Genomic DNA, 19,130 nt, shown 5'->3' with positions numbered 1-19,130 from the left:
TGAAAAATGGGCAAAAATGAGTATCAGGATAAAACGCCCGACCGGGCGATTTGCAAGTAACAAAACGCCCGATCGGGCTTTCTCTCTAGAATCCATTACTTAACTCAAAATGCCCGGACAGGCGTTTCTTCGGATAGAAAATGCCCGACCGGGAAAACTCTCTGGAATCAGCCATTTGCTTCGTTTTTCTCCGTTTTGCCCTATTTTTACTGCAAAACTCCAACAAACTCATTAGTTCATCTAATTGATGACTAAATGGGTGAAAACCTATTATAAACACCTTAATTCAATAAAAACATGGGTTAAACACCTCTAAAACCATCCTAAACTATGAGTTTGTCAGTAATATAAAGCTCAAAGCCTCAAACACCCAATGTTAAGAATACAAAACAAATTTTCTCTCACTTGGTTTTCGAACTGCCGATCAAATAGCAATTCAATAGACAATAATGGATGTATATGCATGGAACAGCAACTCGGGCTATTAATCAGTGGAAAATGGAATCTCAGAATATGGAATTGTCGTAGTGTCATTTATTCTGGAGATGGAGAACATTATAAAATTATGTATGAATAATTGGAGAAAGTTGGAGAATTGGGCAGCAGCGGTAGTGAATTCTGGCGAAGAAGATTGGATTTGGTTAATATATAAAATAATATTTAATTAATTTTAATGTGAAATTATTAAAATATCCTTAGAATATTTTTAAAATATTGGGGGTTCCATGGGCCCCCTAGCTCTTCTTATGTCCGCCTCTGAAGATGGACAAAGTATACAAGAAAAGCAGTTTTGATGAGATGGTTTAATAGCTACAAAATGAATGTCTTTGTTGATTTACAGAGACAACATCAAATCAATTGATCAAAAGAGCTCAATATCCTTCGCAGCAGATAAGGCCATGTTGACCAATGACGACATAATACTGTCCAAACCTAAACAATCTGGTTTTCTATTTTGGACCGTTCTATAAAATAACTCCTAATTTCGGTAGTAACTTATTTTTTTCTCTTTAACTAGTATCACCACCCATGCTATGCACGAGCTATAAGATTTTCACTTATTGAATATGAATTCTAAATAATTCAAAAAAGGAACTAATACCATTATATACACTTTAAAAAATCTTCCACCCCATTTTAAATGGAGTTTATTCTATTCGCCATGAAATTTTATAGAAGTATTATATTTTTATTTTGTGAGTTAAGCAGTTAAAATATAAAGAGAGAAGATAAAAAGGAAATAGTTATATTTGATATTTCCATTCTAGGAAATATGTTAATTAGAGTGGAACATTCAAAAAAGGAAAATACTCGCTTACCGGGGGCGGATGGCGGATGGAGTAACATTTTACCTAGTTACGTACTCCCTCCGTCCCACAATAAAAGTCACATTTTATCATTTTGGTCCACCCCACAATAAGAGTCACACTTCACTATCATAAATGGTAAGTGGGTCCCGCATTCCACTAAATCACTTCACTCACATTATATTATAGAACTAATATAAAAAAAAAGTGGACTTCATATTCCATTAACTTTTTCATCTCATTATTCTTTATATTTCTTAAAACTCGTGTCCACACCAAATGCGACTCATTTATGGGACGGAGGGAGTATATAAAATATGTTTCAAGAATTTAACTGTTACAAAAAATATTATTTAGGCTATTTTTCAGTTTTAAATACAACAAAATAATCACACTTTACCAACATGTAATGATAATACGAAAACAATATTATTATATTAATATCATACTTTAAATTGTATTGTGATTCTTATGAGTCAATCTATCTATAATCTATAATCTATCTATAATCTATATCTATAATCTATATTCTATAATAATAATAATAATATAAAAGGTGAGTTTTGGGCCGTTTTGAATAGTCATTTTATACCATGGATGTAAATGCAATTTAAAAAATTATATCTTCCACTTTGAACTCATTAAATTTAGGAAGCACAATTTAAAATACACCTGGCAGTATCTGTTTCAAATATAAAAATTAATTATGAATTAATTGTCATAAATATTCACTCTCTACATCTGGAATGATCATTCATCTCCTATTAGGATTAAGAGACTCTATTATAAGCATTTTTTGAAATAAATTATGTGATATTTATTAAATTGTGAGCCTCTAATTAGATGATGATGATGATGATTTCCATCGTGATTAAATGTGAGTTAAATCAACATCAATGTTATACCATAGGTATATTATAATCACTAATGATAAGTTGCTAACAATAAAGTGCATAAATCTAACCGTTATGGCCTCTATAATTCAGCCATGCATATTTGTAATTGTTCATTTTTTTTTAAAATATTACAAAACCGATAAATGTTCATAAACCTAACTATTACTGTCTCCTTAATTTGGCCATACATATTAAAAATTTGTAACCGTCTATGATTGTACATGGGCAATTATTTTTCTAACTTTAGTTTGAAATAATCAAGTTAAAACATGTTTTATCTTATTCGAATGAAAAATACGAATAGCAATTATAAAATAGCATTTTTATCCTATTATATGGTTGATGAAAATTGCATTTAGCGTGAATAAATTGTAATTTTTGTAGCACTGGCGTTTCATAGATGTCAACGATAATTCAATATAAATTTATTACTACTAATCATGCTACAATTCCATACATTTATGATAGTATTTATTTATATTTTTGTCTATAAATATTCATCATTTGTTTTATATACCTCACTCTCTCGTTGCCTTCTCTATTGCATATTTTCAGAATGGTTCTTACTTTGACAAAATTTGCTTGCCAAAGAACAATTGATAATTTTTGTTCAAGTTAGGTCACTAATGAATTTTCTTATTTAAAGGTGAAATCTATTGAGGATGTTCAATAGCTTGAGGTAATTTTTACGTTTTTTATTTGTTGATTTATCCTGCTATAGATGATTTCTTTTGGAATATATTTTGTTCAATCTGAATATATCCATTTCTCTTTGAACAAAAATTGTTGGTTTTGAATAAAAATTGTTGGATTTTTGTTCTAGGAAGGGTATTGGATTTTTGGGAAGATTGAAACTGTAGAATGCCATTAGGGAAAGTGGTTCTATATGGTATGCAAAAGATCCGTTAAAAGGATGATGGAGGTTGAGAATATGTTCACATGTGGACATTGTGATGAGATTGATGAATTTTCTTGCCAATGTATGATATTTCTGACGACGGTATAATATCTATTTTATATGTTTCTATGTTTTGTAATTATGAGTTATCTGTGTTCATGTATTTTAATTGACGAAGCCTGGAGACAAACCAAATGTTGTCGGCTTAGAATGTGTTTTGCTGTTACTTATCTTATTAGGATTTTTTGGTCATTTATATGAATCCGGTTACTACATTTGTATGCATATATAAAATATGAATTACTTACTAGCTAAGAGAAATATAATAACATTAAATTGTGAAATTGGTGCCATTACTCATTCATTTGATAGAAATTGTTGCCCATTCCATTTTCTAAAAGTTATTATACAGTATAATTGTTTATATAATTGAATTCTTAACTTTATTAAACATTTAACACCTAATACTCCTAATTTTATTTCCATTTGGACTACCGAAATTGTTGTTTCAAAATTTATTTTGACCAATTTGTAGGGTAATATTATGAAAGTTGAAAAGTTTTTAAATTTATCATAAATGGAGGAAATTGAAAGGTTTTAGAATATCCCCCCAATTCATTTGTTTAGACTATAAATATATGATAGTTGATAGTTTATAATTCACTCACTCGCTTTATTTTTTGCAAAAATTAGCTTGATTTTAGGTATTCTTCAGAATTCTCAACCATATTGTTTTTGCTTTTAGTATATATTTATACATTATTATTGTTATTATGATATATGTTCATGTTCCTATCAAACAATTTTCTAAATTAGCATCAAATTTAAATATGTGTTTATAACATGTACATTGTTAATATGTACTATTGTTATATTTTGTTTAAAGTTCTTATATAAATGTAGGCAATCTGACATGATGGAAAAGATGACACTGGCATGAGACGATGAAAGTGCTGGAGATTATGACTGAAAAAGGTTGGGGCTATTGGAGATAGAGACAAGCAGATAAAAAAGATTGGGAGAGATTAGAAGTAAGATGGAAGAGTACTTGAAATAGAAGAGAAGATGGAGGCAGATTAATTCTTAATCAATAATGAACTTTTTTATTTAATCTAATTAGTTGGTCATTTCTTTTTATTGAGAATTTTTTTCAGAATTTACTAAGCAATATATTTCTACAAATTTATTGATTTTGAATGTTATTTGATTTAATATATTTATATAATGATTTTATTATATACTATTATGCTTTTAGATTTGGTACGATAATATTTTTTATCATTTCATAAAATTATTTTAATGTGTAAAATAAGTTGAGGAAAATAGAAAGGATCGTGCAACGCACGGGTATGATACTAGTAAAATTATAATGAATATCATTTACCCTTAAAATTGACGCAACAAATGTTCGATTAATGATACATTTCCTTTCTATCTTTCTTCTTATTTTCTACCTATTTATATTTTTTTCGAACGTAGCTATCATTAGCAAAGTATGGGCATGACATATGTTAATCAAGCTATTGAAAAAGAGTGAATATTTTTGGATTAGGTTCACCAATTACACTGAATAATTTAATTAATTGAACTTATAAAAAATATGCTCGTTGAGCTAAATATTTTCAAACTTAAAAAAAAAATATATATATTGTAGCATTATAATAAAAAATTTGTGTTTTTAATAATTATTTGTAATTATACTCTATAGAATATTACAATAATCAACCGAAGATTCAATGGCCAATAAATAAATATCTTAATATACTAATTAAGTTTGTCAAAATAAACAATCATCTAACTGTAAAACATCATTTTCTATTTATTCTATCACTGCAAGAAGAATAGAAAAAATTATATCTATGACCACAAAGATTTTCAAATTTAAACAAAGTAATGACTATTAAAAAACTTTTAAAAAAATGGAATGGAAGACGGAAATATAAACATCAATAAGAAGTATAGCTTACAACAAATGAGATACTCAGAGCATCTCCAATGGGACGGACGAACTTCCCGTCGCCCTTTCCAAAAACACCTTCTGCCACGTCATAAGGACTTCTCACTGCACAATCCGCCCTTCCCATCGCTCTTCCCGCGCGGACTTCCCGCAATAAAAAAAATTCACAAATTCACAAATATTCAATTTATGTTACGGAATTAAAATATCGATATAGAATCGAACGGGAAAAATGCAACGATTTTATTTTTAAAAAAAAGCATACATATTTAAACTAAAAAAAGTACATGTTATGCCTTGAATCTCTATAGTTTGCCGCTAGCCGAACGGCGACGGTATGATATGCTTTTGTTTTATGTCTTAATTTCCGACGATAATACATGCGTTAGAGCTTTTAAAAAAATCGTATATACAGAGTTTGCAACAAGGTGTATATATAGAGTTCTTTTTAAAAAAATTAAAAATGGCGAATGTCCGCGCCGGACGTTCGCGTGTCGCCACAACTGCGGACATCCGACCGCCCTTCCACACACCCTTCCGCCGACGGCCGTGCCCTTCCCGGGTCCTCACAGGATGTCCGCGTCCGCCTCTCCGTGCATCAATGGCGGACGTCCCCGACGCCCTTCCTGGAAGCTTCTTCGAAGGGCGCCGCTGGAGATGCTCTTACTATCCGTTTGAATAGTAACTAAATATAATTATTGATCTCATTAAAAACAAATTTTATTTTATTTTAAAACCATAACTATGTGAATGAGAGTGTTATATTGCTAACTACCGTTAAATAATAGTCATTAGATATTCAAATTAAAGGCTTAGATCATTAATCCCTAAATGTCAATACGATCAACGAAAAACGTCAATAAGGCCATAGGATAAATTCCAAAAAATATCAATAGGGGTATTAATGTCAATTAACTACATGTTTAATTATAACTAACTTTTAAAAGAAATCCCAAAACTTTAAATTCATATAACATATATCAAATTAAAGATAATTTCATAAGGATTCCAACGATATCCTACATGCATATGTTCCGATGTCAAAATTTGAAAAAAAATTCAAAAATTTTTAATTTTTTCGTACAACAAAAATGTCAACATACTATATAAAATATGTCAATATAATACATGTAGAATGTCAATATAAGCAAAATTTAATTTGAAAACTGCAAGATTTAATTTTATACAGTACGTTGACATCATTCAAATAAAGAACCCCTTTCATTGAAACTGCAAGATTTAATTTGAACCCTGTTCATTCTTTTCGCCCAAATCATAAAGAACCCTAGCCTCAATCACATACCGCTGCCGCTGTCACCACTTTGCCGCCGTCTCCGTCCATCTCCTCTCTCACCTGCGCCTCCACAGGCAGCAGGGAAGTGCTGCGACGTTTTTGGAGATCCGAAATACTCGCACTGGTATGTTGCCCTAGCACCAATCTCCCCTTTCCTCGCCTCTTCTCTCCCAATCGGCGCCTCCACTCTCTCTCGCCTTGCCTGGCCACCATGCCTACCGCACTGCAACGCCGGATTCCTTCCACCCTGCTTCACCTTCCCCGAACTCAAATATTGTGATTTTGTTTCTATATTGGTATTTGTAGATTTTGAAACCTGTAGCACGGATTGGATAGATATCTTCCTAATGTTTCTTTCAATAAGCTCATTTTGACAGCTTTATAATAAAATATCAATTGTGCATAAGAATCTGCGCTGTTCTAAATGTCAATATTTTTATAGAGGCGAGGAAGCATTGAATAAAAAGGAAAAAGAAGAAAAGGAGAGGATTTAAGCGAGGGTTTTGTGGCTGAATTGAAATTGGAAGGCTCTGCAATGGCGTCTGCATCATCGTCGTCGGTGGGGCCAGAGATCCCATGGGTGGAGAAGTTTCGCCCCACTAAGGTGTCTGATATCGTCGGCAATCAAGACGCCGTTGCCCGCCTCCAAGTCATCGCCCGCGATGGCAACATGCCCAATCTTATTTTGGCTGTCAGCATTCTACTCTCTCTCTCTCCCAAATGTTCTTCTTTTTCGGTTTAATTTTATGCTTTGAGTCCAATGGAGTATCCACAATGGAAGTATAGCAAATTATTCCTTGTCGAGAAATTGGTCTTTTCTGTGTGGATTTTGGTTAGGAGGCTCGGAATTTGTTATTACCAAGTGCTTCGGTGTTTGTACATCCTGATATCGTAGTTCTGTAATGTTTTCAATTTGCATAGTCTCTTCAATTTTCGCTAATGTTCTGAATTCCCAAAAAATGATTCTACGCCGGTGGTAAGCATTACTATCTTATAAATTTCTATTTGGATATGTATATGAATAGATCTTATACACCTTTGAAAGATGAAAAATTAGGACATCTTCTGGTTTTTTTCTCAGCAATTAGCCTTGATTGGTTCTTTCAGGGTCCTCCTGGAACTGGTAAGACTACTAGCATATTGGCTCTTGCTCATGAGCTCCTTGGCCCAAATTATAGAGAGGCAGTCTTGGAGCTAAACGCATCAGATGATAGGTATTGACGTATTTTCTTATGTCTTGTTTACATGACTGGGATTCACTCAATTGTTGCTTTTCTTATGCTTATATTCATGAATTTGGCCAGAGGAATTGATGTTGTGAGAAACAAAATAAAGATGTTTGCCCAGAAGAAAGTTACATTGCCCCCTGGAAGGCACAAGATTATAATTTTGGACGAAGCTGACAGGTGATTTTTCTGTCTCTCTTTAAGGGAATTTCAGTGGCATCTTTTGCTTTTTGCTCATATGTAGTACTACTAAACTGACGTAAGTTACTCTATATGGATCTTGTGCATAAGAGCATGACTCTTGTATTGATCCCGACTTATTCAACTTTGTTTTTCTTGTACTCATTTTTATTAAGGCTTTATTTTATTGTGTTTTGTTTTTGAATCTAATTTTCTGTATTATGTGATAGCATGACTTCAGGAGCACAACAAGCTTTGAGAAGGACGATGGAAATATATTCTAACTCTACACGTTTTGGGCTAGCTTGCAACACTTCATCAAAGATTATTGAGCCTATTCAGAGTCGCTGTGCTCTTGTTCGATTTTCTAGACTATCCGATCAAGAGATCCTTGGACGTCTCATGGTGGTGGTTGCAGCTGAAAAGGTTAATCCCTTTCCAGTTAGATCTGACACTGTTTACTGCTGACGTTCATGTGGAAATTTCCAAGTTACTTAGATTGTTCAACATCTCTTCAAGTCAAATGCTTTTGCTGCAGGGTTACACTTATTTTCCCCTTTGGACATAGAGAGTTACAATGACTGCACCATTTTGGTTGCTTGGCACTTTGTTTAGATCTATTTGGTACTCAACGCAATATTTATATTGTTCTAGGTACCTTATGTTCCAGAAGGTCTTGAAGCAATTATTTTTACTGCTGACGGTGATATGAGGCAAGCATTGAACAACTTGCAAGCCACAAATAGTGGATTTGGGTTTGTTAATCAAGAAAATGTTTTCAAGGTCAGTTCGTAAGTGAGTAATGATTTTACATTTATCTCAAAATGTTAAACAATACTATAACTCCATTGTGTTGCCTCCAGGTTTGTGATCAGCCCCATCCCTTGCATGTCAAAAATATGGTACGCCAAGTTATTGATGGGAAATTCGACGATGCTTGTGCTGGATTGAAGCAGCTCTATGATTTGGGCTATTCACCAACTGATATCATTACCACTCTATTCCGAATCATAAAAAACTATGATATGCCTGAGTATCTGAAGTTGGAATTTATGAAGGTTTGTATGATGCAATCTGCATTTCAGTCCGTGGAAAAGACACTAGTTTCTTGTTCTTGGATGATTTTTCATCCTTGTAGAAAACACAAAATATTTTAGTGCAAGCCAATAAAGTTAGAACTGAACAAGCACATTCCTTTAAACTGAAATCTCTTGTGATGGTTTTACAGGAGACAGGATTTGCTCATATGAGGATCTGTGATGGAGTTGGTTCATATCTTCAAATGTCCGGTTTGCTCGCAAAGCTTGCATTGGCCCGAGAAACAGCCAAAGCAGCTTAATTAGTTGCTAGTTAGGTGCGTGTCATTGTAGATTCTGAGATTGCCTGTTTATCGAAACACTTGTGTATTGTCTCCTTGTGCAAGTTCGTGCACAATGCCAGTAACTTTTGCTGAAGTAAAATGTTTACCTTGTACTCTTGTAGCGATGGGGAGGAGAGTTGTATGGTCGCTGGAAATATGTTTTGAGATGATTAGGATATTTCCCCATATTGGAGCTTTAATGTGTGGTATTCAGAATTGTTCTGCTCGTACTTTTTTATACCTAGGATTACAATTTATATATGCATATGAATGGAGTAGTAATTGGAGTAGAGGTTGATATCTTATTGTTTAATGATTTCGGATTCTCTTTTGGAAATTTGCTGTGCAATGTTACTTGTATCTAACTATCCCCTCCGTTCCATAGTAATAGAGACATTTCATTTTGCGTACTCGTTTTGAAAAAATAATTATAAATAGTTAGAGTAGTGAAAAAGTAAAGTAAGAGAGAGAATATTGTAGATAAGACTCTTCTCTACATTATTCTTTCTCTTACTTTACTTTTTCACCATTTTAATTATTTATAATTATTTTTTCAAAACGAGTGTGCAAAATGGAATGTCTCTATTACTATGGAACGGAGGGAGTATTTTTTGTGTTGTGCATTTTGTATTGTATTGGGGTATGATGAATTCTTTATTGGCTTATGATGATTTTAGTATGAACTAGATCACTTTTCTTTATTATTATGACTGTGTTGCTTAAAAATTAGCACTCACTCTTCTCTATAATTTTTAAAACATGACATTTCATATTAGAAAGAAAATATGATTATATCGATTGTAAACACTCTCCATCCATTTTTGGATCCAATATGGAGTATCAAAATACTCCACTGGGTTCAATAAGAATCCATTGAGTCCAACAATGACAGATAATTAGATGATACATATAAAATATTTTATCAAATGTTTCAATTTAATTCTAAAAGTTTTAAGTTCAACAAAAGATTTACTCAATGTTTCTCATTGATAAGTTTCGTTAAATCCTATATAACATCGTTACGTTTCATCTTTTTTTTTTTCATTTGCTTCGTACTTCTCTTCTATTTTTAATTTGCATCCTACTTGTTTTATTTTTTAATCAAATTCAATAAGAAGATAGTACACGGTGATTTTATTGCTTTACTTGATTGCATTTAGTTAGATACTGGTAAATTTAATCCTCATATTAGAAAGAAATTATGATGATATCGATTTTGAACACTCTTAGATCATATTTATCGGTTGTTTTGGTCGACCTCCATGTCACATTTACAATTATAAAAAAACAATTAAAACAATGGCATGTCTCCCTCCTCAGCCATGGTCAGCTGGTTGGCAACCAGCGACGACCGAATGGTCTCCCAAATTCATTCATGAATTAGCCAATGAGATTATACCACTTGGCACAATTTCATTGGTTGATATAATTCTTTTAAAAAATTGATATATCTTTTATATATTATATAAAAAAATTAAAAAAATTATACCAAAATGTATAATTTTTCATTCTCTATAAATAGAGACCACATTTGCTATAGTTTTGTATAAAAAAAATCTTATCTTTTCTCCTCCTATAATCATTTCTTTGGTATAATTTCTTATTTTTTAGTCCTCTTTAATAAATTTGATTATGCAATAATAAATACTATTCATTTAATAATAATATTATTAAAAAAATAATATAAAATAAAATAAATAATAGTGTGGTTGGGTGGTCATTGATAACCGGTGGTCATTGATAACCCATGAAAATGAGTGTGGTTGAGTTGGATGAATATTAATGATGTGGAGGAGATAGAAATGAATTAAATATTGAAAAAGTGGATTGTTGAGTTGGGTTGGATGGTTGCTGATAAACATGGTCTTAGCCGTCCATTTTTAGATCCAATATGGAGTATCAAAATACGAGGTGATTATATGTTTAATATTAGTAAAAGAAGTTTTAAGTTCACATATATAATAAAAAAACAAAAAGTTTAATTTATGTTTCAAATTGATACATTTCTTCTAAATCATTTAATACCTTTAACTTTTATTATTTTTATTACATTCTCTCCATTACCTTGTAGAATTGGTTTAGTTTATTACAAATGGAAATTCCTCAGCAAGTTTTTCATTATTTAATGCAAATTTTTCATCAACAATAAAAAAGAAAATTAGGAAAACAAGAAGCGGGCTAATGAACACGAAATCAAAAGAACATAATTTGGAAACACATAGCTGGGATCAATGGCGGAGCCATAGGATTTTATGAATGGGGGGCCCAAATTTCTGATAAATAATTATTCAGTTTAACTAGTGTTAATATCGCAAGAAGTCGACATGGCATAGCCACATAAGCAACAAAAAGGATCGTTAACAGGAACATATGAATAGTGAAAATAATTAAAACATGGACAACAGAAACTATAAACACTTAGTGAAAATAATTACTACCTTCATCACTCAAATTTTGACACAATTTACTATTTCGGTCCGTCCCTGAAAATTTGACACACTTCACTTTTTACCATTTTTAGTAGTGGACCCCATATTCCACTAACTCAATCATACTCACATTTAAAACTAATATTTTAAAAATAGGATCCACATCCCACCAACTTTTTCAACTCACTTTCTATTTCATTTCTTAAAACCCGTGCCGGGTCAAAGTGTGTCAAAATTTAGGGGACGGAGGTAGTAGAACATATAAATGAAAACTATTAACACATGTTGAGACAACGTCAATGTGGATTAATTATTTTCTTAAATTGTAAAGATAATAAATATTAGTGTGTGAAATTCATTATATAAATTACAAGTCGTGAGAAAATCAACAAAATCTATAGATAAAAATTAACGATGCTAGCATTTACATAGTTATGGGATAAAAATTATTTAATTTTCTTAAATTGCAAAGATAATAAATATTAGAGTATGTGAAATTCATTACATAAAATTACAAGTTAGTGAGAAAAACCTATTGATAAAAATTAACGATGCTAGCATTTACATAGTTATGGGATAAAAAAATATTTTTTATTCATGGATATGTGTAGATTAAGATTTCAGAATGAAAGAAAAAATGATATTGTATATATTATTGTATTTATGAGATTAAACAATTTTTTTTGTTATATATGTATGATTTTAAATTTTGAAATGAAAGAGAATAAATATAATATTATAACATAAAATGGAATTAAACATAAAAGAGATATATAAAAAGGTAAAAAGAACGAAATAGCAATTTTGTGCATAGAGAATTTTGAACTCAGGCACTCACATAGAATAGGCGAATTTAGAAACCAAATGAGCTAGATAATTATTTGAATATGATTGTATACATATATTATATATAAGAAAAGTTTAAATGGTTGGGGGGCCCTTGAGGGGCCCAAGGGTCCCCAGCCCCAGCGTGGCTCCGCCTCTGGTTGGGATCATTTTCATAAAGAACACTTTAACACTTTAGTATTCGACATCATTTAAGAAAAGTAACTAATTTTATATTACTACTTGTATAAAATAATACTTCATCCGTCCCATATTATTCGCACTTTTCATTTTAGATCATAAATTTAGGATTGATTTTTTATTATAAATAAAATTAGAATTTTAAATGTAATGATATATCACTTAATAAAAAAGTTCTTAATTTAATCTAATATATTAATAAAATGATAAGAAATTTGTGACGCCTAGTATATCAAAATTAATATGTTTAACATATTAACAACACGCAAATGAATTCGTACATACGATGGAGTAGTATTATTGATAAAGTAAGATTAATTAGTATAGATTATTGGGCTTGTGACTGCAATATGAAAAAGGGCTGAAACCCTAGGCCCATTCTGAGTCCATTTCGAAGCAACGCCTTATATTGCTGTGATTGGGGGTTAGGGTTACTGGAATCTCACAAACTGACCTTCCGCGGCGAGCTCTCTACTATTCTGCAGCCATGGTTCTCAAGTAAGTCGCAATCTTTTCGTAATATCTGCTGATTTCCTGTTGTTTATACGCTATTGAGCATCCGTGCTTCACTGAATCGAATTTCGGCAGTGGAAATTATTGAACCTTTAGATGTTTTTAAGGGTTGTTTAGATTGGATTTGTTCCGTCAAATTCTAATTCTAGTCGCATTTTTGTCGTAGATTTAGAGGTCGCCAGATGCATCATATTTGGATTCGTGATCTATGCATATCAATTTCCATTTGTATTGATTTTCTACTTCTGGATAGTTGCTGGAAATCAGACTCGCACTATCTAATCCAGTGTTTTACTAATTGGAGATAACAAAACTTGTTTCCGAGTCAATTTGTTTAGAGAATTTGCTCTAGCCGTATGTATGTTGTTTGGATTCTGCTGTAAAACCTTGGTTTTGATGATAACTTTGAGCGCACTTGAATATTGAAGAATTCATCTGTTTGGTTCTCCAATTTTGTTTGTGCGTATATTGGATTTTGTAGATGTGTATTGTACGGGTACTGATTTAGTTGCTAATGGTCTTGGTTATCAGGACGGAGCTTTGCCGTTTTAGCGGTGCCAAGATTTATCCTGGAAGGGGCATTAGGTTTATAAGATCAGATTCTCAGGTGGGATAAAGGATAGCCAGGACTTTCTTTTACCCTTTCATTTGTAGTAATTCATATGGTTAGGGTTTGTGAATCCAATTTCCCACAACTGTTGTAGGTTTTCCTCTTTGTTAACTCAAAATGCAAGAGGTACTTCCACAATCGCCTGAGGCCTGCTAAGCTTACTTGGACTGCCATGTACAGAAAGCAACACAAAAAGGTACTTTTGATTGATATATCACCCAACACCGTTTGTTTTGCTTTTTTTATAGACTCTAAATGCTTTCTTTATTGGCATAGGATGCTGCTGCTGAAACTGTGAAGAAGAGGCGCCGTACCAACAAGAAGCCCTACTCAAGGTCCATTGTTGGTGCGACCTTAGAGGTCATTCAGAAGAAACGGGCCGAGAAGCCAGAGGTCCGCGATGCTGCACGTGAGGCTGCTCTACGGTATGAAACTTTAATTCCAAATGGTAAAATGTCATTCCTCTTTACTTGTGATTAGATTAGTTAAACAATTGAACTACTGTGTTGTATCAGTGAAATTAAGGAGAGGATTAAGAAAACCAAAGATGAAAAGAAGGCAAAGAAGGCTGAAGTTCAGTCCAAGCAAAAGGGTTCCGGCAAGGCCAATGTACCAAAGGGAGCAGCACCCAAGGGCCCTAAGATTGGAGGTGGCGGCGGCAAGCGTTGAAAGGTTTTTGCTTTTATATGTTATGCATAAGGAACACAAATGGTTATAAGCCATTGCCGTTGTGTGCTGGTTTTGCTTTTGGTCTACAACTTATTTCTTTAACTCAACATTGTCTTGGAAGGCTATTGGACTTTGTTTTCCCTAGAAATAGCATACATTTTTCTCGAGTCTGGTTGTCGAGCTCAGCTTAAAGTATAAGTAGTATCTATCTATGCATTACTAACTTTTTTTCATCTGAGATTCCGTACTAAATTTTAATGCATTTTTTCATAAAAAACTTATACTCCCTCAGTCCCAAGTTACTTGAGGTGTTCCTTTCCTTGCACGGGATTTAAGAAAGTTGTGTTTAGTGACTTAAATAAAGTAAGAGAGAGAGGGAGAGAGAATAAATAAAGTAAAAGAAATAATAAAGTGGGTGCCATTAGATGTTTTGTTTTTAGCCAAAAAGTGAAATGATTCAATTAATTTGAGACAATCTAAAAATATGATAAAACATAATCGAACTACTCAAGTACCTATATTAAATATAGAGTTTATGAAGGACTCAATACAATATTTTTTTACTTCTATTAAGATCCGGACCATAATATCTTTCATTAATCTTGTAAGTTGATACATTGACTAAATTTTGATGGCAAAGGAGCTAAAAATAATTCTCATTTCTCATCAATATTTATCAGTCCAAACATAATTATTTATGAGCCATACAGTATCACAATCTCACATTTAGACCCTGATTTACCTGTTGAAGCATTCTATCTTCCCTTTTCAATGTCAATGCTAATAGAAGTTCGTTTTAGACTTGTAGTGATGTTAATTTTTAGAGCACAGATTTTGACAGTAATTGCATCATCAATTTAGTCGAACAAGAATGACACAAAATCCATCCCTAAAATTCATCGTCTTTTGTTTGAAATGATATACTACTACATTACATTTTTAGGATAAATCAGGAGTATCACATAACAATTGAAATTCACCATTCACCCACACAATATTTGCAAAAATACATACCTCCTCTCTTATTATCCACAATTTATATGACCAACATCCAAAACAAATATGGTTAGCTTAGTACCTGTGCCGAAGCCCACCACTAAACCCTGAAATGTCCCTCTCCGGCATCCCTTGCCGGTCCAGATGCCCCGATCCCGGATACACATTGCTTGACTGCACCTTCTGCCCTTCTCTATGCCTATTCACCGATTTTGATCTCTCCCACGGGGAGCTAGACCTCTCCGATTGAGGCCTCTGTTTCGGAGCACTGAGAGACCTTGCCTTTGCCTTTGAGGACTCCGTGTAAGCCATGTAGCTTGGATGCTCCGCGCAATTGCTCAGGCTGCTCTTGGCAGGCGCGAACAGCGCCCTCTTGGAACTCCCTTCCACTGATGACGAGTAGGCTGGGCTGTTGTTGGCCGTGTAGAATGGGCTTCCGTTGGCATTTATGGCTACCGTGAGAGGGCTTAGGGACGGACTTAACCATGTGGTATGGTGGTCGGAGATGTGGCTCGGGTGAGAGGAGTGGATGATGGTTCTGCCTGTAGGGCTCGTGCTTGGCCTTCCCGTGTCAACTTCTAGAACCTTCTCGCCTTTCCTCCTCTCCATCCAGGGCGAGGGCGACTTGTCTGGATCATACACATTCCTCTTCATTTTGGCGCGGGCAGGGGATTCATGCTCGTGCTGCTTCGTCGCGTGATCTGCCTTCTCCTGAACCAGTATTCAATATAGGCTTACATTTGACAACTTTACATATTCAATACTCCCTTTGTTCCATAGTAGTAGAGTCATTTCATTTTCTGCACTCGTTTTGGAAAAATAATTATAAATAGTTAAAGTGGACTTTTCTCTATATTATTCTCTCTTCACTTTAACTATTTATTACTGTCATTTTCTCAAAACGAGTGCAAAAAATGAAATGACTCTACCATAGTTGAACGAAGGGAGTACATGCTTACATTCTTATTCAATATCTTACTATGTGATTGAAGTGGGAGGACTTGGTGCTCTCCTCAAAGGGGAGTCGGCCTGCCCGTGCTCTGGCTTGGGCGCGCATAAGTGCCTGCAGCTGTCGTAACGTTTCAGCATTATGCTTCCGCAAAATGTGGCCTCTAACGAGTGCTTGGAGCTTAACCAACGCCTTCAGCGCCCGTAGAGCTCTTCTCGACTGCACACGTGATCAGTAATGATTCAGTAAGAATATTTGTTGAAAATTAGTAATAAAATGGATCACACATTATGATTACATTAGAGGTTGTTAGATTTAGAGCACCAATCTAATCAAATTCCAAATGTCTAACAAGACATCTCAACCATTGGAATGAAGTGAAGATAAAGTAATCCAATGAGATGAGAAAAGGTATCTCAAAAGATAAATTGGCAACTTTTTCACCCTTCTGTTGCACTGTAACTTTCTTCAAACTACTGTAGCAACCTTAACCAATAAACTAGGACTACCATTTTGCTTTGGAAAGTACTAGCCACGTCATCAAAAAATTTACTACTACCTTCGTCTACGAAAAAATAATGTTAATAAGGAGAAAAAATAGTTGATGTGTTATTAATGGAAAATGTGATTCACATCCTTTGAGAGAAAAACCATCCTATCTACCGTCCATAAAATAATACTCCAGTTTTGGTTTTTTTTGTTAAAATTTTGGACCGTTCATCAAAATTAGTGTACGCTGAACTAGAAAAGAATTTCCTGTTTTGTTTTAATTCCAAAAGGCAATGGAAAAATGGAATTTAGAAGATGATTCAAACCTATAAAAAAAATTAAATAATTTCCTATTATAGCAAGACAAAAAGAAGCCCAGGGATCATTGTACGTACAAAATATTGGTCATTTAATAGGTCTACTTTTTCCACTACCTTAACATTGAAAAAGAGAAAGGAAGAAAATTTACGAGATAACCACGGAAATGCGATTGAATCACAACGGCCGCCCGCTCCTCACAAACGATGCCGTTTTGTGGACCATACGCTGCGCCGCTGGTGAGGTGGGCTACCGCGGCCGCGGCATGGGCTGCGGCCACGGCAGCCTCGGCTATGGCGGCAACGGCGATTGCCTGCCTGTCGTCGATGGCATGGGATCGACGGCGGAGTTTTCCCTTGGGAAAGCTCCATCTCTTCTTGGAGGGCGGGTCGGCGTTCGGGTCGGGCTTATTCAAGCCCAACATACCTCTAAACCATTTCAAAGCTTTGCCCATTGTGTTAGAGATGATGAGTGAATGATGAAGCATGGAGTAGTTTAAGGGAGACTGAGAGAATGGGGGAGTGAAAGTGAAATGGTCAAGAATTGATATAACTACTATACATGGGATTAGTAAAATAGGTTATTGTTGGGTGCTATGGAAGTCTCTACCTAATTAGGAATCATTACCTCTATTTATTACTACTATTTTAGTATTGTTACAGCTATTGCTTACTCCTCTTAGTAAATGTTTGTTATCAAATTAAATTAAATATTAAATTTATGATATATCGGCAAATATACTCATTTTTAAAATAATTAAAATTTAAGTTTATTAATCATGTAAGTAAGAAACTGAGTTATTATAAAAAATGAATATTTTAATGTAAAACTGATAAACATGAAAAAAAAAGATAAAGTGACTAGAGTATAGAAAAATACTGGATAAAGTTAGTAATCCCTTAGACTAAAATAATTTTTTTTTAGGTTAAGAATAATTTTGATGGATGAATGAAAATAAAAAATGAGACTGTATTTTTATGTAACGAGGGAGGAGTATTAAACTAGTCACGTTTTATGTTAGATGTCCAATTTACTCCTAATGAATTGATTTGATTAATTAATTAATAAAAACAGTGGCTTTATTTTGGATGAGTGCAATCTTTATAATTGAGAAGTTTCATTTTTTTCAATATAATTCATTTTCCAATGAGTGCATTATTTTTACGAAAAATATTTTTTTTTTCATATCGTGATCTAAATCCAATATTGTGGGTAATAGATCCAAGCGAATATAAAATTTTCAAAAGCATTTTTATGACAAAAGTTTCAAAGTTTGTATTTCATCAAAATAAGGAGTTATTGTATAAGATAATTGTCGATTGAGAGAATGTTTAAAAACTACTCCATGATTTAATTCACTGCTTTTAGAAATTATTAGATTGATTAGAAGTCAATAAAAAATTAATGACAATTTTTCTCAAAAAAAAATTCTCAAACTAACATTAAGTAAATTATTTTAATTTCATAAAATCAACCAATAATAGCTCCTCATAGCAAGGGGACTAAAACAACCTTCCAAAGAAAATATAATATTATATCTGATTAAAACTAAAACTCTTTTTCCACCTTTTATGTCATTTTCTGTATTCCCTCCGTTCTATAATAAAAATCATACCTTTTTTATTAGTTTAACTTATAAAAATCGTGACATTTTATACTTTGAAAAAAATTTCTCATTCACACAAATATAAATATACTATTTTTTCTTTTCACTTAATTATAAAATAATATTATCTAAAATCTCAGGGCATTTTCAAATATACCATCAATTGTGGAGATGGAGGGATTACTTCAACAGATACAACAGAGAAGCCCACGGACTTTGATTTTAAAATCTCACAAAGTCGCATCACGTGTTTCCATTTTCCCGCCACGCCCCCACAAAATTAATGCACTTCCCCACCATTCACTTTTTTTTGTCTTCAGATCTTTTCTTATATATCTAGAAGGATTTGATTTTGGATGTTAGATTTCAACCATTGGCTGAGGAACTAGACATGGCCAAACCAAACC

The 19,130-nt window shown here is 33.3% G+C and overlaps 3 protein-coding genes across 3 annotated transcripts; 2 read left to right on the top strand and 1 right to left on the bottom strand.

Annotated features, from left to right (window-relative positions):
* Positions 1 to 6,291: 6,291 nt before the first annotated feature.
* Positions 6,292 to 9,327, top strand: LOC125221780 (replication factor C subunit 2). The gene is made up of 8 exons (XM_048124030.1): positions 6,292 to 6,476; positions 6,795 to 7,043; positions 7,460 to 7,566; positions 7,657 to 7,758; positions 7,989 to 8,184; positions 8,413 to 8,541; positions 8,622 to 8,816; positions 8,987 to 9,327. Exons 2-8 carry the CDS (start codon positions 6,888 to 6,890, stop codon positions 9,095 to 9,097), a joined length of 996 nt encoding a protein of 331 aa, XP_047979987.1. The 5' UTR covers positions 6,292 to 6,476; positions 6,795 to 6,887; the 3' UTR covers positions 9,098 to 9,327.
* Positions 9,328 to 12,930: 3,603 nt separating this feature from the next.
* LOC125221781 (60S ribosomal protein L24-like) lies at positions 12,931 to 14,532 on the top strand. The gene is made up of 5 exons (XM_048124031.1): positions 12,931 to 13,071; positions 13,618 to 13,693; positions 13,791 to 13,892; positions 13,973 to 14,121; positions 14,212 to 14,532. The coding sequence occupies exons 1-5, from the start codon at positions 13,061 to 13,063 to the stop codon at positions 14,363 to 14,365; spliced, it is 492 nt and encodes a 163-aa protein (XP_047979988.1). The 5' UTR covers positions 12,931 to 13,060; the 3' UTR covers positions 14,366 to 14,532.
* A 705-nt stretch (positions 14,533 to 15,237) lies between these two features.
* Positions 15,238 to 17,639, bottom strand: LOC125185419 (protein IQ-DOMAIN 22-like). Its single transcript, XM_048081942.1, has 3 exons — positions 17,269 to 17,639; positions 16,341 to 16,529; positions 15,238 to 16,072 (listed from the first exon to the last, which is right to left on the bottom strand). The coding sequence occupies exons 1-3, from the start codon at positions 17,602 to 17,604 to the stop codon at positions 15,437 to 15,439; spliced, it is 1,161 nt and encodes a 386-aa protein (XP_047937899.1). The 5' UTR covers positions 17,605 to 17,639; the 3' UTR covers positions 15,238 to 15,436.
* Between the last annotated feature and the right edge of the window lie 1,491 nt (positions 17,640 to 19,130).

This window comes from Salvia hispanica, chromosome 4 (assembly GCF_023119035.1).
Source record: "Salvia hispanica cultivar TCC Black 2014 chromosome 4, UniMelb_Shisp_WGS_1.0, whole genome shotgun sequence".
NCBI lineage: Eukaryota > Viridiplantae > Streptophyta > Magnoliopsida > Lamiales > Lamiaceae > Salvia > Salvia hispanica.
This window is presented reverse-complemented; position numbering and strand designations above follow the sequence as displayed.